The sequence below is a fragment of the Octodon degus genome, unplaced genomic scaffold (genome assembly GCF_000260255.1).
Source record: "Octodon degus isolate 3935 unplaced genomic scaffold, OctDeg1.0 scaffold00001, whole genome shotgun sequence".
NCBI classification, from domain to species: Eukaryota; Metazoa; Chordata; class Mammalia; order Rodentia; family Octodontidae; genus Octodon; species Octodon degus.
The window spans coordinates 13,451,523-13,474,081 of NW_004524577.1; the positions used below are offsets into that span (position 1 = coordinate 13,451,523).

At 39.6% G+C, this 22,559-nt stretch overlaps 1 protein-coding gene across 1 annotated transcript in view; it reads right to left on the reverse strand.

Moving 5' to 3' along the window:
* Khdrbs2 (KH RNA binding domain containing, signal transduction associated 2) overlaps window positions 1-22,559 on the reverse strand; it is a 451,883-nt gene that overhangs the window by 6,764 nt on the left and 422,560 nt on the right. Inside the window, exon 8 of the mRNA XM_004623186.1 lies at window positions 9,092-9,150. Coding sequence (XP_004623243.1) covers window positions 9,092-9,150 — 59 coding nt within the window. The remainder of the gene's footprint in view (window positions 1-9,091; window positions 9,151-22,559) is intronic.

Sequence of the window (22,559 nt, forward strand, 5' to 3'; positions counted from 1 at the left end):
AGGTGATCATCACGTTTTGCTTTTCTCTCTCTCTCTCCCTGTGCATACTTCATCCACAATGTGTTAAATAAAGTCCTGAATTAATCATAAACTTGAGGGTATAAGTCATAGACTTTCTGAAATGTCTTGGACTAAAATGTAAGGACTCTACAGTATGGGAAATAATAAAAGAGGATGAACATGGTGACACAAAGTGACATTATCATAATTCTTTTCTCAAAGAATTCCAATAGTTTCTTCAGTTGGTGAAGGAGGTAGGTTTGGCAATACAGCTTTATAGACAGCAAACTCAATTTGTAGTCACCTAATGGTTTCACTGTCTCTACTGCCTGTGTGAGAACAGAAACGAGCCCCAGTAGGGTCTCAGACCAGCACCCCAGATGGCAGTTAGAAGGAAGCCCTGGGTCCCGAGCTCCACAGAGCATGATGACCTTGCCACGTGCCACGGGGCCACTTGACTCTCAGGCTTTTCTCCTTTGTGTTTCTGCTGCATTCTCTGGTCAGTAATGGGCTGTCACTACTGTGCAGCAAAGATTCAGTGAGGCTTTCTCAGTGGGCACTAAGAGGTGGCTGCCAAGCCACACTCCAAGGGATGTGGTGTCTTTGTCACTGGCAGCCAGCCCCTGGGGACCTGTGTGCTACAGCTTCTGTCACCAGACAGTAGGGTGGGACTGCTTATGCTAAACTGATCCACTGTCAGAGTAGAGGGTTTGGGCCTTGGTCCGTGTGACACCTGCTCAGCTTGAAGGAGAACGAGGCCAGGAATGGATACAGTTCAGTTCACTCTGTCCACATAGTCAATTTACAATAAGAACTCCAGACCCAGAGGCGTGTACGAATGTCCCTGGCTGGCAAGGTGACCCCCATAACACTACACACTGACCCATGCTAGAAGGATAATGTGGATGGATGGAAGAAGCTGTGTCTTCCCATTGAGTATCACACCTGAGTCTCTGCTGCCCTCATGTCTCTCCTGTGACTAGCTGTTATGTATTTCCTTGCCATAATGAAACTGGAATCACAAGCACCATCCTCTGCTTATCTAACTTGATCAATATCTAACTTGGTCAATAAGGAACATATTGACCGAAGGATGCAGGAGAAATGCACACAATCTGAGGGGGGTGGGAACCCCTTGATGTGTATCTAACTAGCCTGCAGTAAGAGTGGCCTGGAGTCCTCATATTAGCCACTGTGTTTAGGGAAGAGGAACTTTGTGAAGAGCTGGGCCCTTCCCCATGGAGCGTGGCTCAACTCTCACCCTTCCCTCAGTTCTTTGCTTGCCCTCTGCAACTCCTCAGTGGCCTGTGCCCCGTGACCAGATCTGTCTCTTCCGAAAGGGCTGGTGCCACACACTAATGGAGGGATCTGGATGTCACTTCAGCACTACTCCCCGGACAAGAAGAACTTCCCTTGAGTTCTTCCTGGACAATTATGGAATCCAGGGACTGAACTGTATGATCTACTTGTTTTGCTTTTGTTTCTGGGACATCTTGTTAATCAACTAAGCTGAAAGTTTAATAGGGCACCGGTATGCTTAAGTCATTTGTTTATTATAAAAAGACAATGATAGGAAGTCATCAGGAGCTGTAAATTCTTTCCAATAGGCGTACTTTGTTCAACAAACTAAGTCTCTTGTATCTATCTATCTGTCTGTCTGTCTGTCTGTCTGTCTGTCTGTCTGTCTGTCTATCTATCTATCTATCTATCTATCTATCTATCTACCTATCTTATCATGCTTTCATTGAATTATTCTTCAATAAATTATGGCATATTTTACAAAACAAGTATACCACATTTATTTTAGAACAACATGTCTTTTTAAAAAATTCTAAGCTCGAGAGAACTACCCGCTCGGGCCCCCCTCCTGTCCCTCTCTTGGACAAGAGCTTTCTTTCCCTCAATAAATATATTCTGCTCAAAAAAAAAAAAAATCCTAAGCTCTTTTTTTCTTTTCGTGACTGGCTGTTAGGGACGGGCCTGGCATGGCATGATGCCACATGGGGATCAAACCCTGGTCCCTGTGCTTGCCTAAGTTTGCCTAAGCAGGTGCTTTAGACTGCTGAGCTATCTCATCGGCCTCTGTGCTCTTTTTTAATAAAAAGTCTCCTCAAACTTGAGAAATGCTGTGGAGCAGACCCCCCAATGGCCTACCTCCTAAATATATAGTTTCTTAGCTGCCGTACTTCCAGGTGGGCAAGACAAATGTTCCCAGTTTTATATTTTGTATTCTGTATTTTGTGGTTTAAAATCAAAGCTTTTTTCTACATTTTCAATATAAACCAGTATCATATTGAGTAAACTTTATTGTATTTGACTTCTTCACCCCAAGGTTCTGGCAATAAGCCACTCAACCTTCTTTTCCCTTCATAGTTAAAATGACTGTACCATTAACTCAGTGGAAAAGAAAGTGAAACAATTACTTTCCTATGGCTTGCTTTATTGTCTCAACGAGAGTGTTGCCTGATGCTTGTGGACTGTAATTTTTTGTGGACTCTGTTTTTTGAGAGTGACTTTAGAGAAAGTCAAGTTTGAGATTTAACTGTTCAACACACAAAAAGGGAGTGAATGATATTTGCCATTACTTAAACTTATCGTTTTTAAAAGTAGACTTAAAATACAGGTTCTGTAATTCAATGCTCGGTTACTAAAGACTCAGTGCTATAAGAGGAGCCTATTCATAAATCGTAATGCCTGCCACAGGATGGAAATGCCGACTACAGATTTTCACATTCATCTTTCCAGGGTCGTGGGAAGCCGAGGCTGACAGGGCAAACTGGATTTCAAGAATAATTTGGCCTTGTGAGAAAAAGTATAAAGATATTTATCAAAGGATATATATCACATTACAATCATGCAAATCTTTGGCCTTCTCCCTATGTCCATATTGATCTAAGACTAATTCTCAACCTTAGTTTATATACGTTGAAGCCATCAAGGAGGCTGTAAAACATTTAAGTGACCCAGCTGCTTGGGGTGAAAAGAAGAGATCATTTTTTTTTTTCTACGATCACCAGCAATTAATCAAAGACTGCAATCTGTAAACTATACAGCACAAGTTCTAGTTTTTTTTCTAAAATTGTTGATTTAGGAGTATGTAGTGTAAAAACAAAACTGAAATTATAAATGTAGCTTATTTAAAATTAGCAAGAATAGGGGTCAGCCAGATAGCTCAGTGGACTAAAGTGCCTGCTTAGGCAGAGTGCAGCGAACAGGGTTAGATCCCCGGTGTGCCGCACTGGCCCTGCCCCTGAGGTACACTGAGAGGGCGACTGAGACTGGGTGTGGCCTGTAATCCCAGTGTTTGGGAGGCTGAAAACAGGAGGATCACTACGAGTCTGATCTACACACTGAAATCCTGTAGACCCTGAACTAAATACATTAAAAAATAATAATAAAAATAAATAAAATTAGCAAGCGTAGCAATAAAGTAATGGTGTCCCTTCCTTTTGATTATATTATGCTTAGGCAATGTGGTCTGAATCTCATATCTAATTGGAACCTCTGAAATAAACTAAAAGAAAAAATAAGCTAATTTTACAAGGGAATTTTAACATACTTCAGAAGTACAATCTCACTATGGCTTTCTTACTTTCAATTAAAAATGAAGTATAAAAATCTACACTAAAACTGAGTTAATAACCCAAACTGGTACTTTTCCTCAGCAGCCTAACATACAATGACTTCAATTTTAATAAATACCAGGCAAAATAAATTACTTGCATACATTATTTCTGAATGACTGAAAAATTCTTGGCAGTGTTAAGAAAACTCATCTCCTTTTATAAAATCAATTTGCCCAGATGTATCCTTCTTTTCACTATTAAAAAATAGTCTTTGTTCTTGAATCATATGGCTGACATGAATGGCAGTTGGTTTCCCTTCCTTTGCTGTTGTCACAGATTAATCAATGCAGGGCCTATTTTCACACCGGGATAATAATTATTCTTGCTCTTGAACACCACAGGAAGGCGGCTGTGTTCTGCACTCAGCTTCCAGGGAGCGCTCGGGTGCCCTGGGACGCGGCACACGCCTTCCTCGTGCTTGCGTTCATCTCGAGACTGTGTGTTAGTACCGCTCCCTTCGCTTCCACACAGCTGTCATCTGAAACGCCGCTAAAGAACGTTGCATAATTAGCTCTTCAGTTCATACACCAGATACCTTTCAATAAACAGCCCTCTTCGCCGAGAAGATAGCTGTCCACGTCTAGCTGTCACTCAGAGAATGATTCTATGGGAAGCGCTGCTTAACCACGCTGATGGACGCACTGTATTCAAAATGCGTCCTCATAGAATTATGAGCTACTCAGACATACCTAAAACAATCTTAGTGGCTCTGATAAATTAGAAAAAATTCTTTAAATGCATGTACTGATTTGGAATTTGTGTCATTTAAATATTTATGCTCTAAAAATAAATTCAAGCTATCAGATATCATATATATATATGATATATATATATATATCTGGGTTTGATTCCCTGGCCTGCTGTGCCGGCTCCGCCCCTGGGGTATGCGGAGAAGACGATTGAGACTGGGTGTGGTGGCACAAGCCTGTAATCCCAGCTCTTGGGAGGCTGAACACAGGCGGATCACTATGAGTTCGATCTACATAGTGAGACCCTGTAGACCCAGTATATATTACAGAACGGGAATGGGAATAGGAATAGGTTTTGAGAGACAGGCCGGGTCCCAAACGGTTTGCCTGTATCACTTTTCAAATGAACATATTGGTGTTTCATAGTGATACTGCATGAAAAATACATGAAACTGTATTTTGTCAAGGTGTGACGCCAATGATTGAAAAGTGGAAAAATTCCTATGACAGAAAAAAGTTAAGGAATTTAAAATAGCCTGTATGGTGCTCATTTTAAATAAAAGATGCATATTAATGGATTGAAACTATTGACAAAAATGTAACAAGTGTAAAGAATGTATAAATAAGCAGAAAAATTGATGGATTTAAATCTCATTCTTTGTTTACTTATATTTTCCACAGTGCTCATATTTTTCTTTTGGGGTAAGACAAATGGCAGCTTAGTCAGATTTTTATATCTGCTTATATTTCTAAACATCTATGGCACAAAGGAATCTTATTTATTTATTTATTGTGGTACAGCGTTGAAATCGGCACCCTCATAATGAGCTATGTCCCCAGGCTTTTACACATTTATTGTTTCTTATTTTTCAGGCAGGTCACTAAGTCACTACGCCACCAGGCTGTGGCTGAACTTGTGATCCTCCCCGCTGGTGTCCCAGAGTGCTGTGACCACAGCTATCCACCAAGCTCGGCTAGAAACTAAGAGAAGAATGAATTTCAGATGTGCAGATTGCAACCGCAGGCCGCTCGGCGGGGAGGCTCTTGGGCAGCGTGTACCCCACCGGCTGCGGGCGGCCCCGGGGCCAAGGGCTGGCGGGGTGGCTGGGTGGGCGGCTGGTATCACTCGGCTCAGTCCTTGCTCCATCCCACGGTCCTGGCACGCTCTGCCACGAGGTCTGCGCCACAACGTAGGCAGCGACACACGCTCAGGCTTCTTCGCCTCAGCCTCCTCGCCAGGATCCCCAAACCCTCATTAGCTGTTACAGCCAGTCCTGAATAATTATCCTGGCAGGCAAATCAGGAGGCACTTTCCAGATTAAAACGCACACAGGGTTAGAATGTTAATATTTTCCCACAAAGAGGAAAAAGCATGTTGCATGTGAGCAGTATGCTTGAACTTATGCTTGTTCAATAAAGGTAAACACTGACATCAGATTCCAGAAACTGAACAAAAGACATGGCACTACCGAACGGTCCACGCTTCTACACCTGTGTCTACTTTAGCAACGCTGTTTATATGACAGCCTGAGCTGAAATACTAGTGAGTAAACTGCTGTTTACTAATATCTTCTTTACCTGGGCAGAAAAATCCTTCTCTGTGTTTTCCTCATTTGTTTATAAAGCCTTTACTGGCAGGGCTGGTGAAATAGCTCGGTTGACTAAGCACCTGCTTAGGCAATTGTAGGGACGGGGACTGGAACCCCAGAACCACATGCCAGGCTGGCCCCACCCCCGGGCACGCTAAGCCTGTCACAGAGATGGGGGTGGAGGCACATGCCTGTAATCCCAGTGCTGGAGAGGCTGAAAGCAGGAGGATCACTAGGAGCACCAGCTGCATAGTGAGATCCTGTACCAAATACATTAAAAAAAAAAAAAAAAGACTTTACAGACTACTGTCTTTGTGCAGAAAATTGTTTGCTGCTTATTCGATCTGTGTGATATCTAGTGCCCATGGAAAGTTATGACTTCTAAATGAAAGTGAGTTATTTTTTTTTTTAAGTGCAGGTCCAACAGGTGAACAGGCAGCTACAAAGGAAGGAGGCAAGGCCCATGGAGTTGCAGGAGAGAATCCAGCCACCTGAAGGTGTCACTCGCCTCTCCATCAGAAGCTTGACTTATACTTACACCCTCTTCCCCATTATCATAGGTGGTATTAACATTTTCAGGTGTACCTAACTGAGAAATGAAAATTTCATCTTTCACAAATTACCCCATCAGATATCGTCGAGTTGCTATCTGCCTAGATGTCAGGGCTTGTCTGTAGGCAAAGGAGAACTCAGGAGCAGGACTTTGCTATCTTGATATACCAAGTACAGAAAATAGTAACTCCAATTTGAAAGTGAAGATACTATTTTAAAAAACTGCTTTTAGAAGAATACTATTATGGTTCTCATTTGAACATAAGCTTTGAGAGCTTTATTACTGTATTCTCTCCATAATTGAGAACTGTGCCTTACCTCTGTTAACCATTGAGTAACTTTATTAAATGGGTAGTGCTTTTCGGCTGTGTATAAAACTATAAATGCTTAGAGTACTGGATTTCTACACTCTAAATAGTACACTCACATCACTTACTTGCTGGTGCAATCTACAGTGTCGAGCCATCTGTTCTGCAGTAGTATCAGGGAAGGACAGCTGCTTGCATACCAGCCTACTCCCAGAACCCAGCAATGTTACGTGCAAAAGTCAAATGGATTAAAGAAAAGCCCAGGTTGTGTTTTGCTTCATTAACCATTGTCACTAACTAACTGAACAGTGCATAGAGCCTGGTTCCCACACAGCTAAGAATGTGCCTGGAACAACAGAAATAGTTACTGCTGTCTGGGACTCATAACACTACAGCGGGAAGGGTGGATGTGTCAGGGCAGTAGGTAATCTCATACCTCAAGTTCCTTAAGCCCTAGTGTGTCTCTGGATAAAGTTTGGGTTTTAGATGTCTTTATTAAACATCATGTCACCTCTCAGACTTTGTCCTTTCAAAGATCGAAGAACATAGACAGAATTGAAGTGTATTTACTGTGTTGCTTGCCCAGGGAGCCAGACCTGTGCCAACTTGCCCATCACTTGCTTTCCTGTAAAACAATTTCTGAAACTATGTTTCCTATGTTTTAGAGAACACTGCTACCTCCAGGAGCAGTAGCTAACAGACTGCGTTAATAGGCTGAGTGCTGGAGTTAATACGCTCAGCCCCTTCATGTGGGGCTGAGCTGGGTGTGCATATCCTTTTCTCTGCTCTAAGATCCCTTCAACTGTGCTCTGCTTTTGGGCATAAACAAATGCATAAATCCAAGCAATCAGACACTTTTGGATTCACTTTCCGGTTGTGTCACTAGCTAACTCTTTAAGGCAAATTAATCTTCCTGTGAGTGTTAGCTCTTCATCTGTAAAATGCAGAAGACAGCTCGAGTATCCAGGATTCTGAGGGGGAGTTTGCATTATAGACATATACACATCCCTGTAATAATCCTTGGCATCATGTGCAGGGTTTGCACCCAGGCCCTCACACATCCAGGCAAGTGCTGAGCTATGGTCCTGGCCCACTCTGGTTCCTATTCAGGATTTTCCGCACCACTGCCAATCCCCATTATGTGACATAGCTCAGAGCCATGACGAACCCCAAGCGAGGAGTAGAGAGGAACAGGGCCCACCCACCGGGAGTGCACAACAGCAGGGGCCAAGCCTGGAAGCTGTGCTCTCACATTCACTTTATCCCTTGTGTGCAGTTTCCTCTTAAAAATGGAGATAAAACACTTACTGTATCAGCTCATCAGAAAGAAATACATGAGGAAGCAGGTAAATAAGCAGCTTGTGACTGACAGCGGTGGTGGGGGTGTTTCTGTCTCTCTGCTGGACTCACCTTGTCTTACTCAGTTTCTGATTCCACTTCAGGAAAAGTTGCTCTTTTTTTTTCTGTCACCTGCCTTTTTCCACCCTCCCACAGCACCATGGCCTCCTCCTATGGAGCCCCAAATACACAGGCAGCACTCATGAGCTTCGAAGAGGAACAGAGTTCTGTTTTTTTGTTTTTTTTGGTGGAACCAGGGGTTGAACTCAGGCCCTTGGGCTTGCCAGGCAAGCACTTATTCTACTGAGCCATCTCCCCCATTATCAGTTTTCAGTGGTGGTCAGCTGGTACCACTGTGTACACACTTTAAAAAACCAGATACTACTCCTCAAAAACCATGTACCATGTCAACACCTCATAGGCACTCAATACATCCATATTGGATAGGATTATGATTAATGTGGTATGTTTAGTTGAACAATACACTTTAAAATTAATTAATTTCATAGTGAAGTGCTTGATTGTTAATTCTCAAAAGTCAGCATTATTGAGCACTTTTAAGGCCAATACAGTCTAGAAAATATAATTTAAAAGTTATGTGATAATAACAACTTCTATCCTTTAAAATCTTAAAATATTTTAAGGGTGTATTACTCTCCGGTCTTTGGGACACAAAAAAGATAGTGTTGTCATCAAATTAATTACCCAGGCAGAGGATGTGAAACATGGAACACACTATTCAGAACACTTACAGTGGCTGTTGAAAATGATCTATGATTGTGATTAATTGCTTTCAAAATTTTGATCAAAATTGATCTGTCCCATTCAGAGGAACTGGCTCTGAGAGTCAAATCTTACTCTGGAATTACATAAATCAATTCATCCTGGACTTCTGTGAAAACTGAGGGTGAGGGAAGAAAGTCATTTCTGAGTTGTCAGTGATGGATGGATGTTCGGAGTTCTCAGTTTTAGTCAAGAAAAGGTCTTACCATAGCTGTCATAGGCATCCTCGCTTCCTCCGTGGCTGTACTCATAGTACTCAGGCGCGCTGCAACAGATTTAGACAGTAATCAATGTTACTGCGAGTAGGAGTTCTCAACCCAGAAACTCCTACGAAACTGGAAGTCAGAATGTGTGCTCAGGTAATACCCCAGGAGTCTCTAGGCATAAAATCCTACTCTAAAAAGATATTCAGGGAGAAAAAGAAGGTATTGATGAGAAGTGCTATCAGTTCTTTCCTGCTACTTCAGTGGTTCTTTACTACTGTCCTCCAATTTGATACATCAAGTTTCTTCTAAAACACAAGTATGATACTTCAAAATTTCTCAAGAGGAAAAGTGATAGGGGTCTACTGCCAAGAAAAAGTGCTGTATAAGTTGAAAATCAGGTCCAACTGGACGGCTTTCAATGCTGTTACCTTGAGAAACACACATCTCCCTTTCCAAACTCATCGTTTCCCCTCCATCACTGCCCAATCCCCTGTGCGCACAGTGCAAATAGAGAAGTGATTTCTTTTCAGTGATTTCCTAAGTGCGTCTGCATTTCAATAGCCATCACAAAGGAGTTCTTTCTCTATGCCTTGCTCAAAGTGCACCTCAACCCTCCCACAGTTGTCCTTCCTACCTTTCCTTTCTAAGGCTTCATCTCTGTTCCCAAATATCTGCCATATGCCACAGCCACCCTCCCAGGTTATTTGCTTGTGTGGAGAGAGAGCCACTTCAGTGCCTTTTACAGTAAAACTTAGGGGAGGGCATATTTGTACAGACCTCCTTGCACACACCTTTGAAGGAAGCCAGCTTGGCTGTCACTCCCTGTTTCTCTTGTGCCAACTGTGATGTTTTCAAATTCAGCCATCATTTGACTTTAAGACCACGGAACGTGACTGCTCATTCCTCATCCTCTCAAATTCTTTGCTTCCTTTAGAGCCTTCTGAGAGTCTCTGGACCCACTTCACTTCTTTACTCTTCTCTACTGGTACCTTCCCATTGTCCAGCCAACTGATGCTGGATAGCATCGGGACTCACTTGCTAGAAACTTCTCCTTGGCGGTTCATGCTCCCTAGGCAATCTCACCTGATGCTGTGGTAGGCATACTGCCTCTGCTCTGAGGAGTTCCATGCTCTCTCTCTATGTGCAGAACTCCCACCCCTCTCCTCTTCGGCTCGCCCTGGGTGCATTTCCATGTGGATGGCAAACTGATCATATCCAAGTGCAACCCCTTTGCAACTCAGTCCTTCTCCTTTTGCATTTGTCACATCTTTATCAGTGACAGCACCTTATTTGTGCTGCTTCTACCAAAACTCGTGGGATTTTTCTCTTTTCTTTTACATCCAGAGTTCAATTGAAACAGCAAATTCTTTCACTTCTGCTTGCAAAATATATTTAAGACCTGAACGAGTCTAAACAGATCCACAGCTATAGCTGTAGTTAAAAGTGATCTGCATCTTCTACCTAACAAATAGTTCACCTTCTAGCTGGGTCTTGTGCCTGCTTGCTGTTTCTATTGTCCAGAGAGATGTCAAAGTCATTTTTATAGGAGTAAATTAGACCTACTGAGCTCTCTACTGAAAATCTATCAGGGCCTTTCCATATGTTTTAGAAACAGAAGATAAAAATTCGTGCTTGCCTATTGGTTGGCTTCCCCCAGATGTCGAGGCCCTCTCCCAGGAGGCCCTTGTCCGCTCAGCTCTGGGCATGCTGAGCTTGGATGTGTTCCTCAACATGGCAAACACGACATTTAGGGAGGCTTTTGTTACTTCCTGTTCCCACTTCCTGCAAAACCCTCTTCAGGCGGCCTGATTGGCCGTCTCTCATTCTTTGCTTACTCCACCTAACGCCCCAGAGAGGTTTCCCTACTCAGTCTGTGTGCTACTCCTCCGAGTCTGTCTCACTGACTCATCTTAGCATTTAACGGCCACATCCCACATGTTACAGGAACAAGCACTCGGGTCTATCCCGCCCAGTTAGGAGCTGCTTTCCACGTGCCGAACGTAAGTGCCTTGGGCTCAGACTTTAGTTTCTCTCCGTTTACTTGTTGTCATTGTGCCAGGCTGACTTTCTGGAACAATGTGTGGCACATGACGGATGCTCACACATTTATGAAACAACAGACGCAACTGTTCATAGGAGGATTGGTACTACATAAAGGAGTATCCTTGTGCAACCATATTAGAGTTTTAAAAAGACATCATAGGGCCGGTGAGATGGCTCAGTGGTCTAAAGCACCTACTTAGAACAAGCTTAGCAAAGCACAGGGACCGCAGTTCAATCCCCCAGCACCACATGCCAGCCAGCCCCGCCCCCCGGTGGGCTGAGCTGGCCACACACACACACACACACACACACACACTAAATAAATTTAAAAAAAATAAATAAAAAGACATTATATAAAAAGTAAGGAAAAACAAATTAGCCTTTGGATAAATAATTCCTATATAGTTTTGCTTTCATTTTGGGATCTGTAAATATTTATATTTTCCCTTTAAAAAGCTTTGTGATTTAAAGCTAGTATCAATCATTTGTCCCATCTGGATCTTTTTCTTTATTATTATTATTTTTTTAATTTTAGGGAAAGGTCTACAGGGTGTTCAGGGTCTCACTACTAGATCGGACTTGTAGTGATTCTCCTGTTTACAACCTCCCAAGCACTGGGATTACAGGCACGCCCCACCACGCCCAGTCTCAATTGAGGTCTCAGCACACCCCAGGGGCAGGGCCGGCAAGGCAGACCCTGGGATTGAACCCCTGGGTCCTGCGCCTGCTGTGGGCACTTTAATCCGCTGAGCTATTTGGCCAGCCCTCCCATCTGGATCTTAATGCATAAATATCTCAAGATGACTTAATTCCTTCATATGTTTGTGCTGATGTGTATTACAAGAGAATATTTATGTCTTCCTTCACACTTGTCTTAATAGAAATAATTTAACCCACTTCAGAATCCTCATATAGATGTAGCAAAGTCCTAAGAATTGCTATGTTACATTAAAACTATGGCAGACCATGGAAAACCAGTCATGAAAAAATAACAAGCAGCATTCCTGTTGGTAGAAAAAAGTCACTGGCATTGGTACCAACTACTTTCATTTTTCTTTAAATTTATTTATTTCATACAGTCTCACTTGTAGTGATCCTCCTGTCTCAGCTTCCCCAGCTCTAGGATTACAGGCATGAGCCACCATGCCCGGTTTCAGTGGCTGGCATGGCGTGCCTGGGGTTCCTGAAGCAGCACAGCGTGTGGTACCGGGGATCAAACTCGGGTCCTTGACCTTGCCAGGCAGGCACTTAGACTGCCAAGTTATCTCCCCAGCCTTGGTACTAACTTCTTCCTGCACTTGTTACAATCAATTTTTCTGAGTAATCCTCTGATGACATGTCCCAGATTGTGCTGGATGCAGACCAGCAGCATCAAACACAATCTTGTGGCATTATTATATTTGCCACTGTATTAATAATTTCTGTTTTAGTTGATGAAAATAAGGGAAAGAAAAAGAACAGCAAGGAAAGAGACAAGGAAGCTACAGCTGTTCTCTCTTATAAAAGATGCATACTCACCAGAAAAGAATTCTAACTTTCAGAACTGTAAAACAGGAAAATGGAACACAAAGCACATTTGTACAATAATGGGACAATGATGGGTAATGACTGTAATGGATCCTACGGACGTCATAACCTAGCTCCTCAAGGCCACTTCTGTTTTTCCACGGGAAAATCTTTCTCAGGTAAATGGCTTGTAAGTAGCAAGTCACCTTCGGTCACCCTTTTAGTGTGATATAGCCCTGTAACTAAATTAGGAAATGGGGGGGGGGGAGGTTGCAATGGTAACTATGGCAACTAAGATCATTTCCGGTTAGGAATAAGCTCCTCCTCATGGGCTTGTGTCTCTTCACCTTCTTAGTGAAGGTCTAGCATTTATCCTGCAAACAAAGATAGTGCCTTAGGAATCGTGGGCTGAAATGGAGGATCTCTGCCTCTAAATGGTCATAGGAATAGATTAACTTTATACCGCTGTTCCCTGCAAAGATTGTTAAGAATAGTATTGTAAAATATTGTTTGAGAGAATGAAGTTTGAGTTTCTAGGTCACAGTAATTTGCTTTACAACACAAATAATAGTTCTACATAGTTCAGTATGTAGAAGTGTGGACTGCTAGTGAAGTCCCAGCCTATGAAGTTTTCACTTAGTAGAAAACTGGAGGATACAAAGTGAAATAGAATCATAGAGGAGAAAGCAGATGGTTCTCATGATGCTATTGCCGGGCACAACTTGAAAGCCAACAGGCCTGTACATCTGTCCAGTACCAGGGAAAAATGTGAGGCACAACCTGTGAGTGATCATTGCTGCTTTTGAAATGTTTATGAGCAATATGAGCTCACATCAGAATGGGCCACTTCACAAGAAGAAATGAAAGTGAATGAGACTACTGAGAGCTGTTTCTGCCTGATTTTTGTTAATTTTATAATTGAAGTTGATAGAGGGTTCAGGAATTTGAGATTTAACAGAGAAGTAAGCTGCTTGTACTCTATACTCTGCAAGAGATATGTGTTGTTTAAAGATATCTTCACATTTTTCCATTAGTCTCTGTTAACATACATGATTCTTAGAACATTTCTTAGGCCAACATGGGCTAACAAGCCGTGTGATAAATACCGTGAAGGCTCCAATGAGGATGTGTTCTACTGTACCCAATTCATGTACGGCCATGGATAAGACCAGCTATCTGATCAGTATGAACAAGGACATTCCATGAAATGTGGCATAACTCCCATAAAAGAGAACCGTGGTTTCCAGATGCACTCATCAAAAACTTCTTTCTCTGGCTTAATCTCTGCTTGGCAGGATTTTGTTGCCACTGCCTGTTCAGGGTTTCCTTCTGTTTTCCTAATGACAGTGTCTGTAATCACTACTCTGCTCATTTTTGGCCACTGTATACTGAGTGCTCGTGGGGGTAGGGCAGTGAGGCTGATAGGAGGACGGATAATCTGTCTTTCATTCTACAGCTTGCCAGATTTCAGTTACATCAAGACCTAATTATGAGAGAGCTGCACATTTCCTGGAGATTCTGGATTTTGAACAGATTGCAGTCATTGGAATTGAACTTGGGTTTTCTTGGATGGGAGGAGATAGGTATTTTTGTTTGTTTTTCAATAATGGAAGAAGAAAATTCACATATGCTTAGATGGCTAGAGGGTTTGGCTACAGTGTACTTCTAATTGCATTCCTCCAAAATCCATTTTCCCTTCCTTCATGGGTGAAAATCATCAGCTGAAGGCTCAGCCTTCCGAGTCACTCTTTCACATGAACATTGCTATGCATGGAGTGATGTCACAAGTTATTTACAACATAAACAGCTTTTACCACTACACGGTGGAATTTTGTTGCTGAATTATTTCAGAAACCCAACCTAAGGGAAAAGACTCAGTTCCAGAGCTTTTGGTTAGGAAACTTGGAAGACCAATAATTGGAGCTTTTACTACATAACATCTGATTTCTTTTTCTCTACCTCATTCTATTTTCATGAAGGTAGAGAAAAAGAAATGTGAGGAAATGGAAATGTGAGGGTTTGAATCCTTTGGGACACTCATGGTAAGGACAGTACCCGATTAGCTTGAGTCCCTGAAGGAGGCAATGGCATCCAGCACCTCCGCCAGCCTCGTGTACTATGGAGAATACTTGACTGTGGGACGTACTGCAACTCAAGTAATATTATAATATAATATAATTGCAGTTACAGCAATTCCTTGAAGATTAATAAGCATCTTGCAAATATTTCTTGAATGAACAAATAAATGATTGGACAGACGGAAGTCAAGGAAGAGATCATTATATAAATACATAAACAATCTTAGAACATTCTGCTAGAATATCTTCAGATAATTTAGAGATTGCACAGCTATGTCAACAGCAATAGGAACAGTAAAAGAAACAAAAAAAAATCGGTCACTCATTTGTTTTCTAAATTCAGATTAAAATTTAAAATTTTAATGTTCTTTATTTTTTCCAAACATATATTCTGTGTTCTTTATTTTTTCCAAACGTATATTCATATCTAAGTTCTTTATTTTTTTCACAAAAGCTCATATACTGTGCAGAATTTTACCAATAATTATTGTTTCAGAAGGAGTTTTTGTTTGTTTGTTTGTTTGTTTGTTTGTTTTTTCTACTTCAGGCTGCCTTAAGGGCAGGTCTGGTGCAGCTTCTGGAGCTGGGAATTGAACAGCAGTCCTGTGTGACTGATTGCATTTGCCCAAGCAATGCTTTAAACAACTGAGCTATAGGGCAAAGCCCCTAGATATTGTTTTAGTCAACATAGTTAATATGCCTGTTGTGATTTTATGTATGTGCCAGAAACTAGAGAAATTATGTTTATTGTGACCAATAGGGTGATTAACTTCTAAATCACCAATATTTGTCATAATTTTAATGATACTTATTTAATTGTGATAGTGTGTTTACAAACTTTCATCTCAGTAAGATCTGAGCTACAATTACAGCGAACTGAAAATTAAACACTAGGTTTTGTTAACATAGAATTCATTTGCCCATTTTTTATACATTTCAATATGACAAATGAAGCAGATATAATGAAAAATAAGTTTCTGAAATAATTTAAAAGCTATAAAAACAACAATGTATGACACTTTTAGCCAATGTTATGCTTTAAAAAATTTATTTTATTCTTCTTGCATATATTCAATGTATACAGATGATATTTCAAAAGATTTCCACACAGAGAAATTGCTACTATAGTCAGGCAAATTAATGTATATTAAAAAACACTATAAAATCACATATGATTTTTAGGGTTAGAGTTAGGGCTAGGGAACCCTAACAACCACATGTAAACACTTTGGACTTTGTAAAATATTAAAAAATCAGGGAGAAGCGTATGAGGGAAGAACCCCACCACTACCACTATCCAGGGAGCCTCAGTCTGGAGGATCCCCAGTGCCTGGCCTGTAATCCTGTACTGTGGATCAGGCAGCCAGCATGGGCAGCCTCCAGGATACAGCAACACGCTCATCCAGAGGAATGCAGGGTAAATCCACTTTAGCAAGAGGAAACACTCTCCATAGATGTGCCTAATTAATGACCCGTTGTGTTATATAACTATAGACCTTGCTCCTATGCTCTGAAGTTCAAAATCAATAGATACTACAGTTTGTCAGTTTCTAAATTGTGCTTATTGCTAATTATGCTACTGTAGCTGTGATGATGTCCTATCTATTGTAACCAGCTCTTTCCCCTTATGTAACAGTATTGTGAAACTCTGGGATAATAACCTCATCACAACCCTACATATAGCAAAAGACTGGGGGCTAAGCCAACCAGAAACCAACATTCTTCTCTTGATTGACTGGGAAGGTAGGATCTTGGGACAGACCAAGACACTCCAATACACAGAAGATCTTCCTGAAGCACAGACTACTCATGGAGAGGCACTGATACCAATGATGTAGCTACCTAGACCTAAACTCACAAAAATCACAAAATAAGAATGTTAAAACAAAAGAGCAAAATGAAAGCTCAGAACTGCAGCCCACCCAGAACAAGTCCAGGAGACAATGACACAGAAGAAATTGGAAGTTCTACATCTGAAATTTATGACATTATATGAAAGGAAGTAAAGAAACAACTCCATCAAGCTATAGAACAAATCAGATCAGAAACAGTCTCACAGGTAAAATAAAAACAAAAAAAAAATAAAGAGTTGCTCAGCATATCTAAAAAAGACATAGGTTAAAAAAACGAGCATAGAAAAATGAGGGAAACCTTGAATGAACAATATAGGAAACAATTAGGATGCAGGAAACAGATTCAAACAGATATCCAGGAAATTAAAAAAACACATCAAAAGCTTGCAAAATCACTTGAAAAAACTTGAAGATAGGATTGCGATCATGAAAAAAAGACATTTCTTTAAAATAACAGTGAAGCAGGAAATAACAGTTCAACAGCTGAAAGAGGATGCAGAGAAAAACAATGTAAGATTGATAGGTATTAACAAAAAGCATGAGTCAATGCAAAAAAAAAATCTGCAGAATATCAGAAAATGTCCCAAGCATGCAGATCTTCTATTAGTCATAACCAAAATAAGTTTCCACCCAGACATACAATAATCCAAATCCCAGAAATTCAGCAGAACAGAATATTAAGCATGGTTAGAGAAAAGAAACAGATCATCAATAAAAGAAAGCCCGTTGGAATCACAGCAGACTGCTCAAAACAAACCATCAAGTCAAGAAGAGCTTGCATTGAGGTATCATTTCAAATCCTGAAAGAAATTACTTCCATCCCAGGCTGATATACACTGCAAAACTACCTTAGGAAATTAATGCAGAAATAAACTATTTCTATGACAAAGAACAAATGAAGCAATTAGTGATCATGAAACCAAACCTACAAATAATACAGAAAGGTATTCTAAACAGAGATAAAAATGACCACAATTCCAGGAGCAGCAACAGAAATAAGCAAATAGAGCAAGCAATTAAACACAGGGAAAAGTATGCAACCAACAGAAGGAAAATTACATGACAGAGATATAACCACTTATGTAAATGGCTTCAATTCACCAATCAAAAGAAATGGATGGGCAGATTAGGTCAAGACACAAATCCAACAATATGTGTACACAAGAAACACATTTAACTCAAAAGGAAATTCACAGACTGAAAGTCAAAGAATGGAAAGCAATACTCTCAGATGAAAACAGTGGTAGCTGTTCTGTTTGCAAACAATAGGAACTTCAAGTAATGCATGATCTAAAGGGATAAAGGTTACTACATATCTATTAGGGGAAAACTTCAAGAGGAGGACATAACAACTATTCATCTATATAAAACAAATATTTGTATATTGAAAAATTAAATAATCAGTAACATGATTGTAACAGTGGAACTTAACACCCATTGTCACAAATGATAGATTAACTAGATCAAAAAATCAACTAATAAATAACATAACCAAAACAAACTTGTAAACAAATGTACTTAGTAGACCTTTACAGAGTGTTCCACACAATAACAGAATATACATTCTTCTCAGCTGCACATGGGACATTCTCTAAGATAGATCATATACTAGCAGATAGAAGATGCTTAAGAAAATGTAAAAGAACTGAAATTATCTCATGCATATTATCCGACCATAGTTTCATGAAATTGGAAATTATTGACAAAAGAAGGTGCCAAAAACTCCATAAAGCATGGAAGTTGAATAAGACCTTTTTTGAACAATCAATGGGTCACAGATGAAATTAAAGAAGTTACCCAATATCTATAATCAAACAAAAATGCAATGGCCACAACTCTAGGTTTAACAACATCAAGAAACAAGCAAATAGGGCAAGCAATTAAACACAGGGAAAAACTAGGCAACAACGAAAGGAAAGTAACATGACAAAGATAAGCCAATGTGCTGAAACATGCGGGATGCAATGAAAGCAGTTCTCAGAAGGAATTTTATAGTGAATTCTCACATCAGGAACACAAAATGAGCACAAATAAACAAGCTAATGCTGCTCCTCAATCTTCTAGAAAAAGAAGCGCAAGTCAAGTCCAAATTGCAAAAATGGAAAGAAATTATAAAGATCACATCAGAAATTAATGCAATGGAGACCAACAAGCCAATAAAGAGTCAATGAGTTGAAAAGTTGAATAAATAAAATTGATAAATCCCTAGACAACTTTATCAAAAAATGAAAAAAAAACCCTCAAATTCATGCAATAAGAAATGAAATCACTACAAATGTTGTAGATATTCAGAAGGTCATCAGTACCTACTTTGAAAATCTTTCACTTTCATAAGGTGGAAAACACAGAAGAAATGGACAAGTTCCTAGATACATATAAATTACCAAAACCGAACTAAGAAGATATAAAAATCCTGAATAATCCATTATCAGTCAATGAAATTTAAAAATTTACCAAAAAAGAAAAGCCCAGTCCTGATGGATTCACAGCTGAATTTTACAAAACATTTAGAGAAAAATATGATGAGAAGAGTTTGAGGAAGAAATATTTCACAAACTTTAGTGAAACTGAAAGGGAAGATATTTTTCCTGACCCATTCTTCAAGGCAACTATAACAAAAACCAGAGAAAGAACCAACCAAAAAAGAGAACTATAGGCCAGTCTCTGCAATGAAGATAGACATAAAAATTCTCAATAAAATACTAGCAAACACAATGCAGCCAGTCATCAAGAAGATTATACAACATGACTAAGTTGTATTCATTGCAGGAATACAGAGATGGTTTAATATCTACAAATCTGTAAATGTCATACACCATGTCAAAAAAGCCAAAAAATCACGTGATCATCTCAATAGACACACAAAAAGCTTCTGATAAAATACAACACTCCTTCATGAAAAAACCCTATGGAATATTGGAATAGATGTGCTTTACCTCATTTTGATAAAATCCATTTATGACAAACTAACAGCCAACATCACACTAAATGGACAAAAACTGAAAGCTTTCACTTTGGAACAGGAACAAGATAAGGATATTCACCATCGCCACCCCTATTCAATATAGTTCTTGAAACATTAGCCAGACCAATTAAATAAGAGACAGCAATTAAAGGATAGGACAAAAAAGAAGTGAAATTATCATTATTCACAGATGACATGATATTCTGCATAGAAGACCCCAAATAGTTCAACAAACAAATGCTAGAATTAATAAGAAAATTCTGTAGCAAAGCTGGATAGAAAGTCAATACTCAAAGTCAATAGCATTCTGGTACACAAACAACAAATTCGTTGAGAGGGAAACTATGGAAAAATCAGCTTTCATAATGTCATCCAAAAAAAAAAAAAGAAAAAAGAAAAAGAAATACTTAGGAATCAGTCTAACAAAGAAAGTAAAGATCTATATAGTGAAAATTATAGTACTCTAAAAGGAGATTGAAGAAGATTTGAGAAAATGGAAAGATATCCTTGCTCTGGGATAGGAAGAACCAACATTGTGGAGATGGCCAAATACCCAAAATAGTTATACAGATTCAATGTGATCCCATTAGTATAGAGCTAGAAAATACATTCCTAAAATTTATCTCCAACCAGAAGAGGCTTAGAACAGTGAAAATAATCCTGGGCAACAAAGGAAAGGCGAAAAGTATCACAGTCACTGACTTGAAATTATACTATAAAGCTACTGTGATAAAATCAGCATGGTACTGGCAAAAAAAGGAAGACCTGGGGTTCAATGGAACAGCTTAGAAGATGTAGACACAACTACAAGTACACTCAGTCCCCTTATCTTTGACAAAGGGTCCAAACATGTTCACTGGAAGAAAGATAGCCTCTCTAAAAAATGGTGCTCAAAAAACTGGCTTTGTACATGTTGAATACTAAAACTAGACCTGTGTCTATCACCATACCCTAAACTATAGTAACAGTGGATCAAAGATATAACTATTAAAACAGAAATACTAAATCTACTGAAAGAGAAAGTAGGTAGAAATCTTGAAGACATAGGTGTATGGAGAGAGTTTATGAACAAAAAATGAAACTGCATGAGAAATACTTCAAAGAATCAAAAACTGGGATCTCATGCTAGTGAAAAGTTACTGCACATCACAAGAAAGCACTGACAGAGTGAAAAAAAAAATACCCAAAAATCAGGGAAAAAGTTTGTCCACCTGTCCCTCAGACAAAAGACTTCTGCATAGTACTTATGAAGATTTAAAAAAAAATCAGACCCCCAAATTTCAAAGATCCAATCCAAAAACGGGCATCTGAGATTAATACTCAGTTTTCAGATGAAGAAATACAAAATACAAATAAATATATGAAAAGACATTCAATATCATTGGCCATTTGAGAAATGCAAATTAAAAGAACACTGAGATTCTACCTCACCCCAGAAACAATGGCCATTATCAAAAACTAACCAACAATAAAATTCTGGCAGCACTCTGGGGAAAAAGGAATCTGTCTCCATTGTTCATGGGACTGTAGGCTGATGCAACCACCATGGAAATCAGTGTGGAGATTCCTCGAAAATCTAGGATGTGCAATCCCTTCTGTCCCAGTTATTCCCCTTCTGGGTATCTTCCCAGAAGAACTGAAAATATCATACCACACTAATGCAAGTGCACCCATATTTATAGAGGTCCGATTTGTAATAGCCAGATCTTGGAAACAACGCAAATGCCCATCCACTGAAGAATGAATAAAAAGATGTGGTATTTTATTACAATGGAGTATTACTCATCTATAAAGAAAAGTACACTCAAGGATTTTATAGGTAGAAGGATGCAACTAAAAACATAAGCATAGTTGAAAAAATCGGACTCATATTTGAAAACATCTTTTTTCCTCCCTAGTGTAAGAAACTGAAAAAGTAAATATAAAGTCTGAAAGGTACAATAGATATTGTGAAAGGGATAGAAACTGCTGAAGAGGAAAGAACAGCTAGGATTGGGGAAAGGAGAAAAGGAAGAAAGAAGAAAGGAAAAAAATATATATGTATACACAAGATAGCTAAGATAATTGTACTACTCATTTCTATTGGTTTATTTGAAAGGAACAGTTAACGCTTAATTCTTTGTTCAATTGTGCATCTCTATATCTTGTAATCTAAACAACTACTTTGAAGATAACATTATGCAGTATAACAACCATTGTTAATTTCTCATCATCTTGTTTTGAAATTCTACATCTTTTTGTGTTTCTTTCTTCTTATTTTTATTCTTCTTAAAATAAAAAAAATCAAGACTGAGGAAACCTCATGGAAATTATAGTCTAGTCAAAAATATATATAAATGTTAAGCTTTAGTCATAAATACATTTTTACATTCTTCAAACGCTGAAGCCCTATAAGTACAATCTGCTCAGAGAAGGAATGAAGGCATCTTACACACAGTATCAGTCCCCATCAGGAGGGATAAACAAGAAAATGGGCAGCGTCAGCAGCTGCTTCGCAGTGGGCAGGGGGTATCGAAGGCAGATGGGGTTCAGCGCTAAATCTCCAGCAAGATGCAGGGGTCAGAGCTTTAAAGATCTTGTATTAGCCATGGTAAGGAGTTTAGATTTTTATCTTAGGCACCACTGACGACAGAAAGGATGTAAGAAGGGCACAGACATGGTTGTGCTTTAAGCAAACAACTGTGGGAATGCTGTATTTCTCATTTTTGAGGCTGTACCATCAGCACCTACCACAGTAGATGCCCAAGGAAAATGTGGTGAATAAATGGAATGACTAAATGTTGAAGAATAATTTTTAAATAGTAGTCTACTTTGTTTTATACTGTGATTCTTTACATCCATGAATTCATATTGAATTGCTAAATTAAAATGGCTGTAGGAAATTCTTTCTTTCTTTCTTTCTTTCTTTCTTTCTTTCTTTCTTTCTTTCTTTCTTTCTTCCTTCCTTCCTTCCTTCCTTCCTTCCTTCCTTCCTTCCTTCCTTCCTTCCCTCCCTCCCTCTCTCCCTCCCACCTTCCTTCTTT